Here is a 17,725-nt window from a genome sequence, read left to right as displayed (position 1 = left end):
CCTATTCTTTTACTGGAGTACGCTATCCTGCTAGCTTACAGATAGTCAGTGGTTTTAATCACACTCACATAATACTGAAATATTGCATGGAGGAGCACTTGTGGTTTGCCACCAGTAAAGTTGAAAAGTCATCATGACTTTTACAGTGACCGTCTAAAGTGTGTAACTAATGACTCTATAGCTACTTAGGCAAGTCATTATATCTATTTAAGCACTGCTAGCATTCAAAGAGTTAAAGGTTTATCCCGAAATTATAAAAAAATAAATAATTGAGTAAAAAATAAAATACACATATATATACATTCCATTTATTAATGTACATTGATATTTGAATACATTTTCTTTTCTGTATACACTTCTCTTTTATACACTTCTCTTTTCTTTCTTCAAACTTAACATTCTTAGCAAAATTCTTAATATATCAAAATTAAAATACATCTTACTTCAAGACTGCATCTTTTGCAAACATTTTAAAATTTTTCAATAATCTTCTTTTTTGTAATATTCAAGTTTGTAAAGAATCCCTCTTGTACAATTAAAAATTGTACAAAACCATTTTTCAGAGAAATCAATGAAAATTTCAGCATCTCTGTTTTCAAAATACTTGAAGGGCATATTCTTGTTTAACACAGGCTATTTTGACTATGAACAAAATCTTACTTATAAGCCTTATCCAAATTTTTAACTTCTGATTTGTCTCAAATTCACATTCAAATTTGTTTTTTTCTTCGCATGTTACAATAAAGTTTTTCATTTAAAGTCCAGTTTTCATATTAAAAGTTACATTGTATTTCATGTCTAGTTTTTAAGTCACTTCATTTCAGGCTGCCACAATTGCATCATCACGTCAGAACTACTTTCATTTCAGACTGTCATATTAAGTCAATGTTACACTTAAATAGGCTGTCATATTAAGTCAATGTTACACTTCATCAGGCTGTCATATTAAGTCAATGTTACACTTAAATAGGCTGTCATATTAAGTCAATGTTACACTTCATCAGGCTGTCATATGAAGTCAATGTTACACTTCAATTCATAATCAGTTATCAAGTCAATATTTCACCTAACCTTTAACACTGTGCCGATATTACGCTCCAATTCTACAAATCCCTTTTATTTCCTGCTGAGTTTTTATTATGTTTACAGCCTGAATTTCACTCAAATTCAGACACTACAGTATCTTGTGAAATTATTCATCTCAAAATAATTACAGGCTAAGTTTTTTTATTTAAGTCACTATCTCAGGTGTCATAATTTCTGTGGCAGGCGTTTCAAGCTTGGATATTTCGTCTTTTAATTTTTGTATAGTCTGTTTCTTTTGTTTAAGTCTCTCATTAAGTTCTGTAATTTCGTAGCGGATTTTCTTCTTCGCGTTCTCGATTTTGATTACGGTCTTCTCTTTCTTCTCTTCAACTGTAACAGAAATATAATGAAAGTATTTTCTTTAAGTAATAAGTAAATATTCATCCAATTAGTATCAATTATTAAATTTATTAAATTGAACTTTTGATTAGAATTTCTTCTTATAGGGAAATTTTTTTTTTTAATGATGAGAATCTTTTCAAAATAACAACTAAGCCCAAGTTAAAATATGGAAAAAGAACATTACATCACCATCAATTATTATCAGTACAAACTTAGCAACCAAATCATTCCTTATATATGATATGAATGGAACTAATTTGATCTATTACTAACAGTTACTTCATTTATCAATTTGCAGTATCCTTGAAAAAATTCTTGTGCCTTGCCAATAGTAAACGCTGTGACTTTCAGGTGATTTTTCATAATGGTTTGTTCAAATACATGACTACCTAACAATTCTGAATCATTTAAAAGCTTTCAAAATAATGATTTTTTAATCATAGTCAGTAAATGCTTACAGTCAGTATCATGTTTATAAGCTCCTATTGACAGAGATCTGGTTCCATTTAAAAGATGCTGCATCATTATTGTTGGGTCATTGAACACCTGAGGAAAAAAAAGACAAAAAATTTATATCTACTCACAAAAATAAAATAAGTTATTTCACATCTTATAAATTATAACCAATGAATTTTCAGTGATTGCACAATGTGATGTTGCAAGAGAAATAATTATTGGAACCAATCTTATCAATTAAGTCTTGTTTAATTTCCAATGTCCCAAATAATGTTGAGAACAATACTGATTTTGTTTTTGACTCGTACACAGCTGCAGAACCTATATTAGTCTCGGTTATTGCCTTGACCAATATAAGGTTGAGATATATAGATTTGTTTGGTTTTATGGCAGACGAACAGTTTAGGTCATATGGTGCTGGAACAGGAAAGATGATTTTGGCCAACCTCTGTTGTTACAAGCTTCAAAATAACACCAGGTGTCAAAACCACCTCACCTGCTGGAGCTAAAAATTGCATAGACTCCAGTTATTCAAACCCATTTAGTCGCCTCTTACGATCACCCAGGGATAAACAGTTACTGCAATTCTGATGCCTCAACCGTTAAAATGGCATTCCAGCAACAAGAAGCTCACCTAATAGAATCCAGTATCGTACTCAGCAATGTGTAGTAAGTTGGAGTATGATATGCATTTTTTTTTATATACATGTTATGGACGCAATACAGGATATAATATGCATTTTATATTGACTTTTTGGACTATGAAAATAGGATAAGATTGGATTCGATAATAATAATTTCTACTGGATCATTATGTGGTGCAGCAGCAAGGGCTGGAAGTTCATAGGTTATATTTCATAAGGTATGAAATAATAAATACCTACAATAAAATTATTTTTAGTTATTACAGACCTTCCAATTTGGAAGACCAATTCACTATTAAGCTATTAATTAAAATAAAAAAATAATCCGACAGAGATCAGTTGATCAACATTTAAAGTCATAAAGAAAACATTATTACCAGTTCATCGTAGAACTCCGAGACCAATGATTTCTTTCCCAGCATAATATCTGTCTCACTCTGGAACAGTTTTAACAAATGGTACACTGTCACCTGCAAAATATAAAATAATACATAATTATGATATACAGTCAAACATGTAATGGTAGTCTTATCATCAATAAACCATTTCTGGTATTATAGATGAGTGGGATATGATGAAGATATAGAGGTGCAACATTGATATCATTATGATGAAAAAATATAGACTACATTTGTTTGTTTTCATTGAATATGCTATATATTATACTGAGAAGTGAGAAAACTTTCCATATTGCCCTTAGTGCAAGTAAAAATATGGATACTTTCATTACTTTACAAACACATATAAATAAGATTACATCAGACCACTTAACAGAAACCCTGCATCAGACATTCAAATGCTACATGAACAAACAAACAAAAGTAGTTCAAATTTGTAGACAATACCACTACATTGTATTATAAAGGGGGGTAATCACTACCACTCTATAGCCACTTACTGGTCTCTCATGGGGATCATTAAAGTATATTTTGATGATGACTTCAAATTCTCCCCAACCTGTCTCTGTAACTTCATATGGTGGCTTCAAAACAACTGAAAAATGAAATTAAGATACATTATTGAAATAATTATAAAAGATATACAGATATGTTTCATTTATCTATTTTATTGGGTTATAAAGTGCTCTTTTGTGCTTTATGCTAGACAAAGATGGGTATCAGAATAAAACCAGCAATCTTCTGTGGACAAGCATCACCTCATAAAAGTCCCCGATATCTACAGAAGTAAGGGACAAGTGATTTGACCTTAATGACCTTAACTACTCGACCAAGAAGTTCGCATCATTGATACCTTTACAAAGTTTTAGAAGAATACTGTCAGTATTTGCTAACTTTATCAAGTTTTGAATAAAAATGTAAACAATTGTGTCTCTTAACACAAGCCATACTTAAAGCTACCAGTATAGGGTCAGGCTAACCAATAAATCTGGTTAGTCTCATACAGTTCAGTTTGTTGCTAAATTCTCTGATCCAGAAAACAGATTAAATAACAAAACTGTATAGTCAAAAGAACATCAAGTCTTTAGCATACATGTATAAATTACACATGGTTTAGAAATTTAGGTTTGACTTAAATTATTTTTAAAAATCATTTAAAAAAACATAATAATCATCAAACAATAATCTATTACATGTAAGTAATTCAAACAAGTATTGCTAACAAAGCATTGGAAGCATTATTGATATTACACCATATGCACTTTGTTGTGAAGACAAAGTTTAACAAAACCTCTTGCATGATTTGAATAACTTTCATGCCCAATAGGGAGAGCATGGAATTAGTAATTCAGGCGTTCATGTTTGATCCTCAGACAAGGCATAATTTCTCTGAGACAAATAACTGGCAATATAGAGTCTAATGGTCATTTGTCTCTCACTGCTGATAAAGAAATTACGTGGGATTAGTAGTCAGGCACTTGCAGAGAAATTATTCACCAGGTAATTATAGTAAGTTATTTAGGAAAGCTGGTTAGGTAGATCAACAGCAAAGATATGACCAAAAACATGTGAAAAAAACAAAACAAACCTCTTGTGGGATTTGGATAACTTTCATGAAGTTTAAATGTCACTTTTTTCACATAGGTTGTCATATCCTGAAAAGATTACATTTTAAATTTATTTTTTAAAGAGTATGAATTTATATGTAATAAAATATCTTTATAAAAATTTAAAATGACAAACTTTTGTTCTTACTGTCAATTAACAAAAATAAAATGTAACATAGAATGTCTTTGAAAATGAATGAAAATAAATGTTCCTAAACAAAATTTATTATGTTGCTATTTTTAGTATGATTTTAATCATTTAGTAATGATTTTGTGCGAAATAAGCTCATTATGAAAGAAAAACATATTTCTTCCTTACAAGTATTAAAATTACAACTATTCTTTTTCCAAAATTTAAACAAAGATTCGTAAATTGCTGACACTACTGTAATCCTTTACCTCATTTTTAAATGGTTTCAGATACACTGTCCACTGGTGAGTGTGGCCATCTTCCTCCCTCTTCTTGCCGAAATATCGAGCTATATTGCCATAGACTATAGGCTTCAATATTGTAACACCCTGTAACAGAAAAAACAAACATACAATAACATAAATCATTTCCATCTGTTGTTCAAAAGAAAAAATTATCTTGTAGTTTCTAATATAACATTATATACAATGTTATTATATCACAAAGCCTACAATTGTCTGTTGATCCATTTAGAAGTTATTTGTCTCCAGAACTAACTGGTGCCATTAAAACTTCTAGTAAAGAAAGCTTTTATGCATTTTACGCATTTTTTTTCGCATAAATGATGGACAGCTAAAAATTTACATCAACATGAATTTTTTTTAAGCTTTCATAAAGAGAATGGTCACCAATAGTGAATTTACTTATACAGAGGTAAAAAGCTAGCCTTTAAATATTTTTAGAGCAAAACTAAGGGTATTATAAAAATGTTCACAAAATCTGAAGAAGTAACACATGATAGAATTCATCTGGGCAAAAATATTTCTGAATTATATGCCCAATATTCTGCAAGTCTAAGTAAAGTGTTTTTTATAAAGCTATATTTCTGCTGCCTGCAGCTAACATATTCTTTGTTTGAATTAAAAAAAAAGTAAAAGTAAAAGCAATATTCCAAAAGGCCTGTAGGATTATGACAGAAGAAATGTGTTGGTATATTTTCTTTTGAGTGAATAGTTTTGTGGCCCCTGCTTGGACTTCCCCGTATTAAGCAAAACTTCTCTTGTCTTGACATTTGAAAAAGATTTAAGGGGGTGGCATTGGCATTCTCTGAGTTGAACACTGCATGGTACATAATAGGCCCACTAACCAGCTAACACTAACAAATCCAATCACCAGCATTTGTTTAAAGTGTTATACTCCAGTAAGCTGGTAAGTGACCCCTGAATGAATGACCCTACATTAAATTCTGTTCACATTTCATATGAATCTTCCATTCTATGTGACTATCGAAAATAACTTTCAAGTCATTCACTTATATACATAGAGATCTACACTATATCCAATCAACAATTATCCGAACACTACTCAACTTACCTTAACTCTGCCGCCACTTTCTTGAGTCACTTCTGACATAGTACCTGATTTGAAAAAGCGTATTTATAATTGAATCATATTTCTATAAGATGATAAGCTAAAATTTCTTACAGTAACGCAAAAATAGTACAAATATCAAAAATTACAAATCTTTTATTGAAACCGGTGCAACGTATAATTTTTGTTTTGTGTGTTGTGAAATTAAAAAGCGGGAAACGATTTGTTTTTCGAAAAGAAAAGTGTTTCTTACTAAAACATCTTAAAATGCAATTGTCGATAATATATCTAACTTGCATGGACCGCGTATAAGTCTATCGTTTTCAATGACAAAAACAACGACGTCTGGCTTGTAGCTATAATGTCCATTTGCGTGACTACTTCTCCAACTAAAGAGTCTATCGAGTATTCTCATAAAACAGTTACTCGCCTTTAACACTGCTCCTCTTTAACCGCTCAATGTCACGCACGGAGCACCACTTTCGTTACGGACTGATTGCGGAAATGAAAGGATTCTGACAAGTCAAATAAACTTTAATTGCCAAATCTGTCGGAACAGTCTGGTAGGAAATAAATTGATAATCCTACGATATTTTTGTCTATTCCAATAAATAAGATGCAGAATGGTCGGCTACTGAAATATATGTTAAACTTTATAACAACTTGGAAATGCAGGTGTTCAAATGCCCGATCAGGCTTATGTGACTGTCATAAATCAAAGTGCTGCAGCACTGAATGCGACGGACATGCAACCGGAGAAAAATTAAGGCTTTTTTAGAAAAAAAAACAATAACAAAACACAAAATATATAACAGAGAAAATTTGTTCCATACAAGTTCGAGATTGTAGAGCAATATATTTTGTGTCCCAATCTGATATAATTCAGATTTTCTACTTTCAAGCATTTAAATACAGAATGAAATTTATGCCTAAAAACTCTGGTCAAACTTGTAAATCAGTGTCCTTATCGATTTATTCCAAGAAATGATATGTAAATAGAAAAAAAAACTGTCAACGAAATATTTCTAAAATAAAACCATGCAAATAAACTTCAAGCATGTGAGAATGCTTCGTGAGTCATTTGTATTTTTATTTCTCTTGGATATGTCTCATTAAAAATAATTTTGGTTAAAATCATCAGCAATTAATAGTGTATTTTTTAGATTTTTTTTTATTTACAAGGCCAGAGCACATCGTTTTTATTTTAATTTAAATGTCACTTAAGCACTACAGTGTTTAGTTGTCCTTTTCAATTTCACACTAAATTCCATTTTCAACTTGTTTGCTTCTTACAATTGTATAGAATTTCTAAAAGTATTGCATGTAATCCGCTGGTTTATTACATGTATATATAATGTGTACTCCCTAATCGCCTGTCCGAAAATCAGCACAGGTGAAGCAGAATCTATTTTTAGAATAGCGAAGGTTAACTCATATCGTGACCTAGAAAAATATGTAAACAAACCACAAGAATCGGAAGTAGAACTGATATTATAACTTCCTTCAATAAAGATTACCATGTAAGACTACATGGTGGTAAAGTGTTGAAAAACTCTCTTGTTACATGCATTTTCAAAAATAGATATTTATACTAATTAACCATTGTGCTGTATCTAATTTATTAATAAATGCTGAATATTCAGCTAAACCCGCGGTATGAGTCACGAAAATAGTTCTTCTTTTATTAATGCGCGAGTTATTCTAAAGTCACGAAAAACTTTTGATTTGTTAATAATAATGTTTTGTATAATGTAGAAATATTTATTTCCTACTAATAGTTTCTTGGAACTCAGAGCTTACACCTTTATTATAGTATAATTTGCTGTCCTACTTTTTAGACAGCGGTAAATCGTTTCCGCAGTAATTTGCATATTGCGCAATAATACTACGGGACTACAACGTTTTTATCAATCATATACGTTCATATTTTAACTTGGATAACTTAATTTGAAATTGAAAAGGCTAAATATGGAAGATTTTAAGATATCCCGACAAAGTATGGGAGTTTTAAAGGATCAAATTCATGTACTATTTCTTGAGCTGTTAATCGGTTGAGGACACTTTGCGCGATTGTAGCCGACGAAATCCCATGTGTAGATGACTTAGCTCTGAACGCGCCTGAGGGCGCGTCCGTCGCAAAAATCATATTTATAGAAAAGAAATAAAGAGCCAAAAAGGGTCAAATCAGGCCTTTTGGAAATTTGAAGGGTCAAAGAGTCATTTCAAGGGTCAAACAGACATCCTGTGTTACCAAATATCATTAAGCAGTTGAAATTCTCAAATGGATATGCTTGGACTAGTCCAGTATATCAGACGTTACTATCTTGCTATAGTTTGTGATGGTCAAGCCCTGCACCAAGAATTAAAAGTATCACAAAGCAACATCATATTTATATGACAAGTTTTGGAGGTCCAACTGTAAACTGTTTGTATTTAGTGAACACCCAAACATTACAGGAATCTTTTTTGAAATGTGGAAAATGGCACATAAAAATATTGAACTGTTGAAAGAATCTTAAGTTTATGATATTTCTAATTGATTTGTATAGTTGTTGTTCGCTTGTTTCATGGTTTTGATTGTGTTTTGGTAACTCAGTATACACTGTCTTTAGCTTTTATTGTGTTTTTAATATTGAAGGGTTTCCCACAGGTGGATTTTCACACAGTTCAGGGCTGGAGGTAGCTTTAAAAACATATGTTGTTCAGGATACAGGTCAGTAAAAATTCAGTAATTTTCATGTTTTTAAGTTGAAATAATCAGTTTATATATTTAATGTTTAAATGTTGTTATTTTTAGGTATTTCTGCCTGATGTTATCTGGTGATGTATGTACAGTCAGGACTCAAAAAAACAAAAACAAAAAAACTTTTAAAAAGTCCTATCATTGTATGTGCTTTTTATTTGATAAAGTTTTATCTATTTCATATCAATCTTTAACTATTTTAGTTGTTATTTTTTTTTAATAAAGTTGTTAAATTATGTGTATGATATTTTATGTGTATAATAAAGTGAACACATAAAAGCAAAAATCTTTTTCATTATAGATGTTCATTATAGATCTAAATACAAAATAAATAATGTTCAAATACCAGTGGATAAGCATATCATTACATGATGAATGATGAAATTATACTGACAAATTCAATATACTGACAAATTCGATATACTGACTTATCTTTTGGGAACCAACAGTGTCATTGTAATGAGTCCTGACTGTACACTTGTAGAAATTGATGTAAGAACATAAAACATAAAAGTCAAGGGGTACATCTATGATTGACCATTTTTCTTTGAGACCTTTTTATTGGTTTGTTGATATACACAGTATTCAGCAATATATATCTTAAATCTATCTTTGACAAATACATTCAACATTTATACATATTTTATTACAGATACATTGAAAGAATTTTTATTATGCTGTCTTGAAAATGGAGGTGAGTATGGAGATGTTTATGTTTATTTCGGATTTGACAAGATTAGCTAGCAAATTTGGAAACCATCATGTTAGTTATCTTGTATATTTTTTATATATTTTCATAGAGTACTGTAATACCAAACACAAAATTTAAATTGCCTTATATCTATAAGAAATTTCATACTTTGAAGGTAATGATAAGAATTATTGGGAAAAAAACTTTTTTTAAGACATTCATTGCATTTAAAAAATGCTCCGAAGGAATATTGCAGAATATCTTGGATTTGCAAAAAGATTAGAGGAGACATTGAGGCTAAGGATTTATTATCTTCAAAACTTTTATATAATGATGGCCATGGGTTAAATACTAATTTAAACAGTTAAGAAAATATTTACATGTGTCAAGAGGTCACATGTATAAAATAAGATATTATGAAAGCATAATAAGATGGTATTTATGTACATGTATACGTTTTAGCCTTTTTTTAGGGTACCTGAAGTTATCATAATTGATATATACATGTATGGTGAAATTATGAAGTATATCAATTTTGTATATGAAAGCAAATAATTAAAGATAAAATGTTTAATATAAGAAATCATCCATTTTTGTAAGCCACTATGTGGTATAAGTTTAACAGTTTGAATCCGTTTTATTATATTATTTCTTCACTGTTTGGGGATAATTTAAATCATTTAACAAGAAAGTGTAACAATGTTGAATTAAATGTTTAATCTGTTTATATCTTCTTATACTTTAAACAGTAATATACAATTTCATTTATGCTTATTTTGACCAGAATGATTTTTGTTTTAAAACATTAATTGAAATCTTTATTTTATATCTGAATTATTTCAGGTTCGTTTATATTACCTTTTCTTAGAGAGGGTTATCTGCAGGTCACCAATATCCAAGCACTTTGTGACCTAGATTCACTCTGTGAAGCCTGTACACCAAATCATGTAGCTAAACGAGCAAGCTCTAGACAGGTAATGGTTAAGCTGTGTTTATATATCTCATAGTTATTTTCTTGCTGACTTTAAATAAATTTGTTAAGGGACATTTCCAAAAAAGTAAGCTGGACAGAAATAACAAAAAAAAAAGATAGCAAAGAGAGATTTAAGTTTATTTTAATCACTCTCAAGCTGATGCATTAATTGAAATGGGATTGAATGTCGTAAAAAATAATGAACTTAAAATATTCTTTATATTTTAGGGTCGGTCCATGCTAGATACATGTGTCAAAGTGTTCAAGAAGACTCCATCTTTATCTGTTTTAAATGACAGTTTACAATACAAACATTTACCTGTAGTGTTTGGTGCAGTGTGTACCACACTAGATATAGATCTGCAATCTTCTTGTACGGCTTTTCTCTTCACAATATTACGGACAGTTCTGGCTAGTGCAGTCCGCCTTGATAAAGTTGGACCAATTGAGGTAATGTTGTTTGTTCAGTAAGTGAGGAGATTTTCTTGATTACTAGTAGTTTAAGTCTTAAAACTATCTGTGTGTCACTGGCAGGCATCCTGTTATATGTTAATCTCAAATCACTCAACCCTAAATTCCCCACACCCAAGGAAAGGAATGCAACTGTTTTTGAAGTGAAAAATAAAATATTAGTAATTTATATGTCTCACCATTAAGTACAGTATAATGTTCTTGGTCGTCCTTAAAAAAATCATAACAAACAGCATCTCTTTGATGAAACATACAAGACTTTCGTTAGCCAGCGAGACTTCAGTGAATAGTTTTGAAACATTAATCTTTCAAGCCTGGTACTTTGGTATAATTCTTATCATTATGCAAACAAAAATTCTGTTAAAATGATAATACTAGTAGGCCAATAGATTTTTGCCCTTTAATAAATTTTTTAAATGTTTTATATAAAAGAAAGGATGTTGGCAAAGGGGTTAATTTATGTATTTTGGCAAGGATCAGGTTCATTGACTTTACACACATACCAATTTAATGTTTAATTAAGATTTTGTTATTGTATATAGTTTGACCCATTTTCATATGATTTGAAAGTTATGTACAGATACTTGTGCGGTAGTTTAACTAATGGCTGCAAGGTGGGGTCTGCTTCCCATAAAAAATTGCCACCTTTTCTTTCATGAGCACGCTAGGTATCAGAATTAAAATTGCCAGGTGTTCACACAATCGTCAAAACTGTTGATGCTGTAAAAATTGTTGAATCAGTCGGTGCTCGTTTTATTTGTGACCTAGGCATTAATGAAACAGTTTTTTTGTTCGAATGGACATAATCGTTGGTGAATATACTGGGATCCTACATATTACCGGACAAAATATGATGTTTTTTCGTTGTAACTTTTATTTAAAATAATAGAAAAGAATGAAATTTTACCTAAATAATTGTGGGTTCTTAATATACGTAAACATTCCTTTATCAAACATAAAATTTAACTTTTTACCGTAGAAATGTGTCTTTAAAGTAGGGCATTAAAAGAAGAAAAAAATCGTGCAGACAACTCAATTTACCGGACATTGTGTTTCAAAATATTTTGAAGTGTAAAATTGAAATTAAGCAAGGAAACTACGATATTGAATGGCAATGTTAAGATACTGGAAAAAACCAGTATGTCACTAAAATAGACACGGCAGCCATGCTTGTTACGAAGAGGCCAATATAGGGGTGTAATTGAAATAAACACTATTAACTCAATTAACGTATTGATTCTTCATGATCCTTAAAAGTATGACACATTTTGATATTCAAATGGAATTCTGTTCTTTCTCATACAATTTCCTTTTGATCATCATGTAGCATGTTACAAAAGCCATAACGTCTATTTTTTGTACATTTCATGTAGAGTTTTCTCCCATGGGCGTAATCCGTTTCCTTATACGTTTTTTAATTTGCATTTCTTTGTAAAAGACAACAACAAGATATTGTTTGAACGAAATTTAAAATTATTTTATCCTTAAAATATGTTACGATTGTCTCCTTAGTTAACTTTGAGAAGAATTAAAAGTAAAATCTATCTAAAATAAGTTAAATAACCCATTAAGGGCCTTAATATTCGGGAATGCGCAGAACAGATTATTCCCCCGCATGACCAGGTCATGGAATTACTAGTAAACTAAAGGGTATGTTAGAAAATAAAGAACTGAATCAACAATATTTGCCTGAGAGTGGTTTTGTTGTTAATTACTTTGCAGTAGAAAGTGTGTGTACGATTCAGACCAGATGATTTTTGAATTGAAGCAAAAAATAAAGCCTTATTTGACAGGAATAGATTTTGTCCGGTAAACTGATTGTCCGGTAAACATGTAGGATCCCAGTATAGCTACAATATTTCAATGTTTCACAAAAGTATAAAAAGAGATCATGGTGTATGTGTTTGGTTTATTTATTCTCAAAACAGATATGATATTATCAATTTGGCGAGCTTATACTTAATTTATAACATTACCATTATTAAAGGGATGTAGTTTAAGTTGCCTTAAATCTTTAGATGGATATATGTGTATGTTAAGGTATGATTGTTGCCTTATTTTCTATTTCAAAATTGTCTCTTAAATGGATAGTGTATGTCATGAATGATTTTGTATTTTTAGGCACAGTCCATTCAAACTGAGCTACAACATGAAATCCCAGCAGTGATAGAAAGGTGAGCTAGTTGTGTGTTAAATATATTGTTTTAGGAAAGCTGTTAAAGCAGCATGCCTGCAGATTCAGGTTAATTTTGATGAAAATTTTGAAAATGTTTTTGAAAGAAAATTTTGTGAAGTGAACAAAGAAAGTAAGTTGTCGGTATGTACTACTGTGAATTCACTTAATTTTGTGGGCATGAAATTTCATGGATTTGTTACAATGAACATTTTTGTTGGTTCTTAAATTCGTGGTGTGTTTATTTTTCAAAAGGATAAAATGTAAATAATGTAATGCAAAATAATCTTAAAACTAACAAAATTAAATTTCGTTGAATCTTAAATTTGTGGATAGACCTTTTCACAAAAACAACGAAAATTAGTTCACCACTAATAATAGTGATTTTGCAGTAAATGCAGATGGTGCTTACAATCCATATATATTATGGAAAAGACATGAATATATTCAAAATTAGCCTTCACTGCATAATAGTAATGCAGTAGATATATGGTGATAAATACAGTGTTCTGCAAAATCAGTCATTAATCCCACATAAATATGTAAATCATTACTTTAACCTTTATCACTCTACTTTCCTTAAAATCTTAGTATATTTTACTCCAGTTTGATTTTCTTAAAATAATTTGGCTCATCTTTAGGCATGCATCTTAAAATCTAGATATCATTTTACACTTTTGTTGTTATTTATTTTCAGGCACAAGGTCAGAAGAAGTGAAGATGCCTGTATGATCTACCCACATATAGACATTGTCCAAAATATGCATGACACAATGTTTTCCAAGTTGTTTTATTCATAATGACATTTTTTCATTTCATGATATGACAATGAATTTCCAGTGTAAAATGTTATATACTAATTGATACATATTTGAATAAAAGTTAATATATTTAACCACAAACATACGCAACATTGTGCAAATGTGATTGTAATGCACTAAATTAAATATTATATTTTAATTAACTTTGTTAGCGATGAATAATTTAATTATTGACATGAAAATTGCCTTGACTGTCAAGGTCAAATATGAAATTTTATTTATATTTTGGTTTATTTTGATCTATACTAATGATGTTTTCTTATAGAATTCTTTACTAAAATAAATTTTGACTTTTTGAAATAAGAAATAGTTGAGCATGCCCCCTGATTGGTGGTGGTGAGTGCTCCAATTTATCTTAAAGGTTAGTGTGATATATGTGTTGAAGAATATGTTACAAATGTACGTCATTTGCTATCATGGTTTTATCAGGATTATTATTATTTGTTGAATAACCACTATATATATTACATGTATTGATAATTAGAGGGAATTAGCATTTTTAACAGTTTCATATATAGAGAAGTAACACAATTTGTATGAAAAAATATATTAAAGAGAAACAAACAATAAAGTTGTTGTTATAAAAAAATGTAGTTTTAGTTGAATATTAAAGGAGTGATTGGCCTACTAGAAATTCAATACATTTTAGTTTCAAAGAGCTTAAAATGAGAAACGAACGGTATAAAGGTTGGTTAGACTGCAATGATATTACAGGGCTCACCTGACTTCATTAGTACATCCTGGCCAGTTATACATTTTATCTTTCAAAACTCCAAAAATATTTTGTACGCTAAAATTCAAATTAAAATTAGATTATGGACTATAAAATACAATACATCTTTGAACACATTTCTGTAAACATGTGATACACTTTTCAATTCATTTCATTGTAAGATGTAAAGCTACTATTTACGATTTAAAAAACTGAACAGTGATACTTTTTACATATTTTTTTTTGGTGTGGAGTCTAAATAAACGTGTCCAATTGGGCTGTAAAAGAAAATGTTCCCATAACTGACAGTTTTTGTAGGCTTACAAACCACTGTGACTGAGGGGTTGCCTTTAATGGTTGAGGCATATGAATCTCAGCCATTTTATCCCTGTGTGATCGTAATAGGCGACTAAATTGGTTAAAATAACTGCAGTCTGTGTATCTCTTAGCTCCAACTGCAGCGCAGGTGAGGTAATTTTGTCCCCTGCTATTTGAAGTTCGTAACATCAGAGGTTAGCCAAAGTCATCTTTCCTGTTTTGGCGCCATATGACCTATATTACGTTGGTGTGCGTAAAACCAAACCAAATAAACAACTGAAACTTTAGAAGCTTTTTTCTTTCAGTTTTCATATTATTTATGTGTTCTTTGTAAAATTAAACTAACTACCAAAAATTGTTGTATACTAATTATAAACAATGCATTTTTAATGACACCTTGCAATATGCTTAAAATATTGAGGTACAATACAAATAATAACATTTATTCTGATATATAAGGGCATAAGAATGTATTTAATTGCTATACTCTATTGCTAAATTATATATATGATAGTGTAAGTTTAATTGGACAGCATTTTACTTTTTGTCTGTATTATTTACAAACGCTCTTAGATTATCACCACTTAGTCTAAACAAATTCCAGTCTTCTTGAGAAGTGAGGTTAATAGATCCTTTAGACTTGTAAAAGTCAATCGATTGTTTATTCCAACCTAAACACACCCAGTCCAGCCTGTTACATTTCCGGTCCACGGCGACTTGTGCTACCTTACGCCACAATGTCGTCCCTATACCTCTATGTCTGTATGTTGGAGTGACGTACAAATCTTCTAGATATACATTCACACCTTCCCAAGTTGAATAATTGAAGAAATAGAGAGCGTATGCAACAAGATTGTCACCATCGGCTGCAACAAGGCATCTAAACATCTTTTCCTCACCGAAACCGTCCCTACGCAATGTTTTTGCATCTATTTTAGGTCCATTTGGCATTTTCTCGAAATCGGCTAGCTCCTGAAATTGTCATTTAAGCTGTTTGAAAAGAAATAAATTGTGCAAATAAGTCTGAAATTGTCATTTAAGCTCTTTGAAAAGAAACAAATTGTGCAAATAAGTATTTGAATTTGATAAATTCTGGCAAAATGATAAAATAAGATCAAAGCCACAATCAAATTTGTATAACAGAGCGAATTACGATCTTTAATATATATATTTCAGAAACTTATCTTTAGTGCATAATAATATAAAACGTTGTATTAAAGATATTTTATGCTCAAATTTGATGTTGAAAATACTGATAATTGATACACAGTTTATTTTTAAATGTTTAAAAACAGAAGATATGTTGCGTTTTAAAATTCATATAGTGTGAAAGGACCAAATTTACTTGACCAATTATAGGGAATGCAGCGTCATAAACATAGTGCTTTTTTTATTGAACTTAGACAAAATTCAGTAAGAACTTCCGATATTAATTTCAATAAATAGCACAGTATATCTTTAAATAGAGACGGATAGTTAATCATGGCTGCAATATTTACTTCCCTTTGTTTAAAATTACATCGCTAGTAGCACAATAGTTAATCAAACTTCATTTATTATTACTATGTTTTTGCTTATTATAAAATAGATTCAAATATTCTGCCGCAAATGATAATGTAAATCTGAAGAATTTACGTAAAGAAAAATGCTGATTTGTATCAAATGCTGATAATGTGCGATCCAATCTGTACAAACAAAAATAAATAAACTAGGTTATAATCATACAACGCATATTTATTTAATCTCAGTTGAATGAAAGAAATGTAATGAGAATACCTGTATCAATTTAACAATTTGATCACAGTCTTCTTTGTTGGCTTCACGGATGATTATCTTACTATTATCCATTTTTTGTGTGTATTACAACAATGCTTATGTGTAGATCTACTGTGTCTAACTCAACGACACACATGTAAACTTTACATGTTTTCAGGGTTAAAATTTAGAACGGGAAAGACAGTGTGTACTGTTTTAAGTAAGGTAAGGTCTTTGGAACAGTCAGTTTGTCAAGGCAAAGACTGCGCCGGTATTAATTGATATTCAGCAAGGAGAGCCAACAAATATCGATATTTTACAATCTAATGAGGCTTATCATTTTCAAAATCGAGTGTGTGGTGAAATGTCTTATTTTTGTCATTTTATAAAATGTATCTTTTGGTAAAATCGCAGATTATTGAAATCCCGCATATTATTAATTTTGTTGTTCTGAGCGTCCTTCCATTTCTTTTTGTGCTCTACTGTAAAAGGGTATGATTTGTGATACAATTATAGAATTAATGAATGAATTTGCAGTGCAGACTTAGGTCCTTTTATTTTTAATAACTTCGATATTTCGTCATATCGCTTCACGAATAGTTCTCTTGAAAGTCTTCCAAGTACGTTTACTGGTAAAAAATTTATGGAAATTCAATGAAGGTAATATTTTCACACTATATTTTTTACAGTGGTATACTCTTCTAGCCATTAAGTTTACGTACATGGCTGCAAGTATCTATGGATTTAATTTAGGGAATACCAAAATCAATACTCGAGTACTCGGTCATTTTTCCGATCGAGTACTCGGTTACTCGGATGATTTCCAATGATCTTTAAAGTTTTATCACACAATATCAACTGCACTTTCGTTTTCTATTTTATTTCATAGAATTCGTAACTATAAATAGGACTGCAAGAAATACACATAAGAAATGTCAATGACAGCAGTTATTATATACCTACAAATACAGGATGAAATTGAAGCGCAAATGGATGAGAAAATTCCGTATCATGTTAGTGAAAAATTAAAAAAG

The 17,725-nt window shown here is 30.5% G+C and overlaps 3 protein-coding genes across 3 annotated transcripts; 1 reads left to right on the top strand and 2 right to left on the bottom strand.

The window, feature by feature from the left end:
* Window positions 1-485: 485 nt before the first annotated feature.
* On the bottom strand, window positions 486-6,225 carry LOC132757706 (YEATS domain-containing protein 4-like). The gene is made up of 7 exons (XM_060749062.1): window positions 6,038-6,225; window positions 4,933-5,052; window positions 4,515-4,581; window positions 3,427-3,521; window positions 2,906-2,998; window positions 1,887-1,974; window positions 486-1,416 (listed from the first exon to the last, which is right to left on the bottom strand). The coding sequence occupies exons 1-7, from the start codon at window positions 6,074-6,076 to the stop codon at window positions 1,232-1,234; spliced, it is 687 nt and encodes a 228-aa protein (XP_060605045.1). The 5' UTR covers window positions 6,077-6,225; the 3' UTR covers window positions 486-1,231.
* Window positions 6,226-8,315: 2,090 nt separating this feature from the next.
* Window positions 8,316-14,483, top strand: LOC132757711 (uncharacterized). Its single transcript, XM_060749068.1, has 7 exons — window positions 8,316-8,370; window positions 8,631-8,747; window positions 9,430-9,471; window positions 10,312-10,442; window positions 10,670-10,891; window positions 13,034-13,086; window positions 13,783-14,483. Exons 1-7 carry the CDS (start codon window positions 8,316-8,318, stop codon window positions 13,883-13,885), a joined length of 723 nt encoding a protein of 240 aa, XP_060605051.1. The 3' UTR covers window positions 13,886-14,483.
* Window positions 14,484-15,030: 547 nt separating this feature from the next.
* Window positions 15,031-16,858, bottom strand: LOC132757705 (thialysine N-epsilon-acetyltransferase-like). The gene is made up of 2 exons (XM_060749061.1): window positions 16,713-16,858; window positions 15,031-15,908 (listed from the first exon to the last, which is right to left on the bottom strand). The coding sequence occupies exons 1-2, from the start codon at window positions 16,782-16,784 to the stop codon at window positions 15,474-15,476; spliced, it is 507 nt and encodes a 168-aa protein (XP_060605044.1). The 5' UTR covers window positions 16,785-16,858; the 3' UTR covers window positions 15,031-15,473.
* Window positions 16,859-17,725: the final 867 nt, after the last annotated feature.

Source organism: Ruditapes philippinarum, unplaced genomic scaffold, assembly GCF_026571515.1.
Source record: "Ruditapes philippinarum isolate M1 unplaced genomic scaffold, ASM2657151v2 ctg3361_1_1_1_1, whole genome shotgun sequence".
Taxonomy (NCBI): domain Eukaryota; kingdom Metazoa; phylum Mollusca; class Bivalvia; order Venerida; family Veneridae; genus Ruditapes; species Ruditapes philippinarum.
The sequence above is the reverse complement of the archived record's forward strand: the minus strand, read 5'-3'. Positions and strand labels throughout refer to the sequence as shown.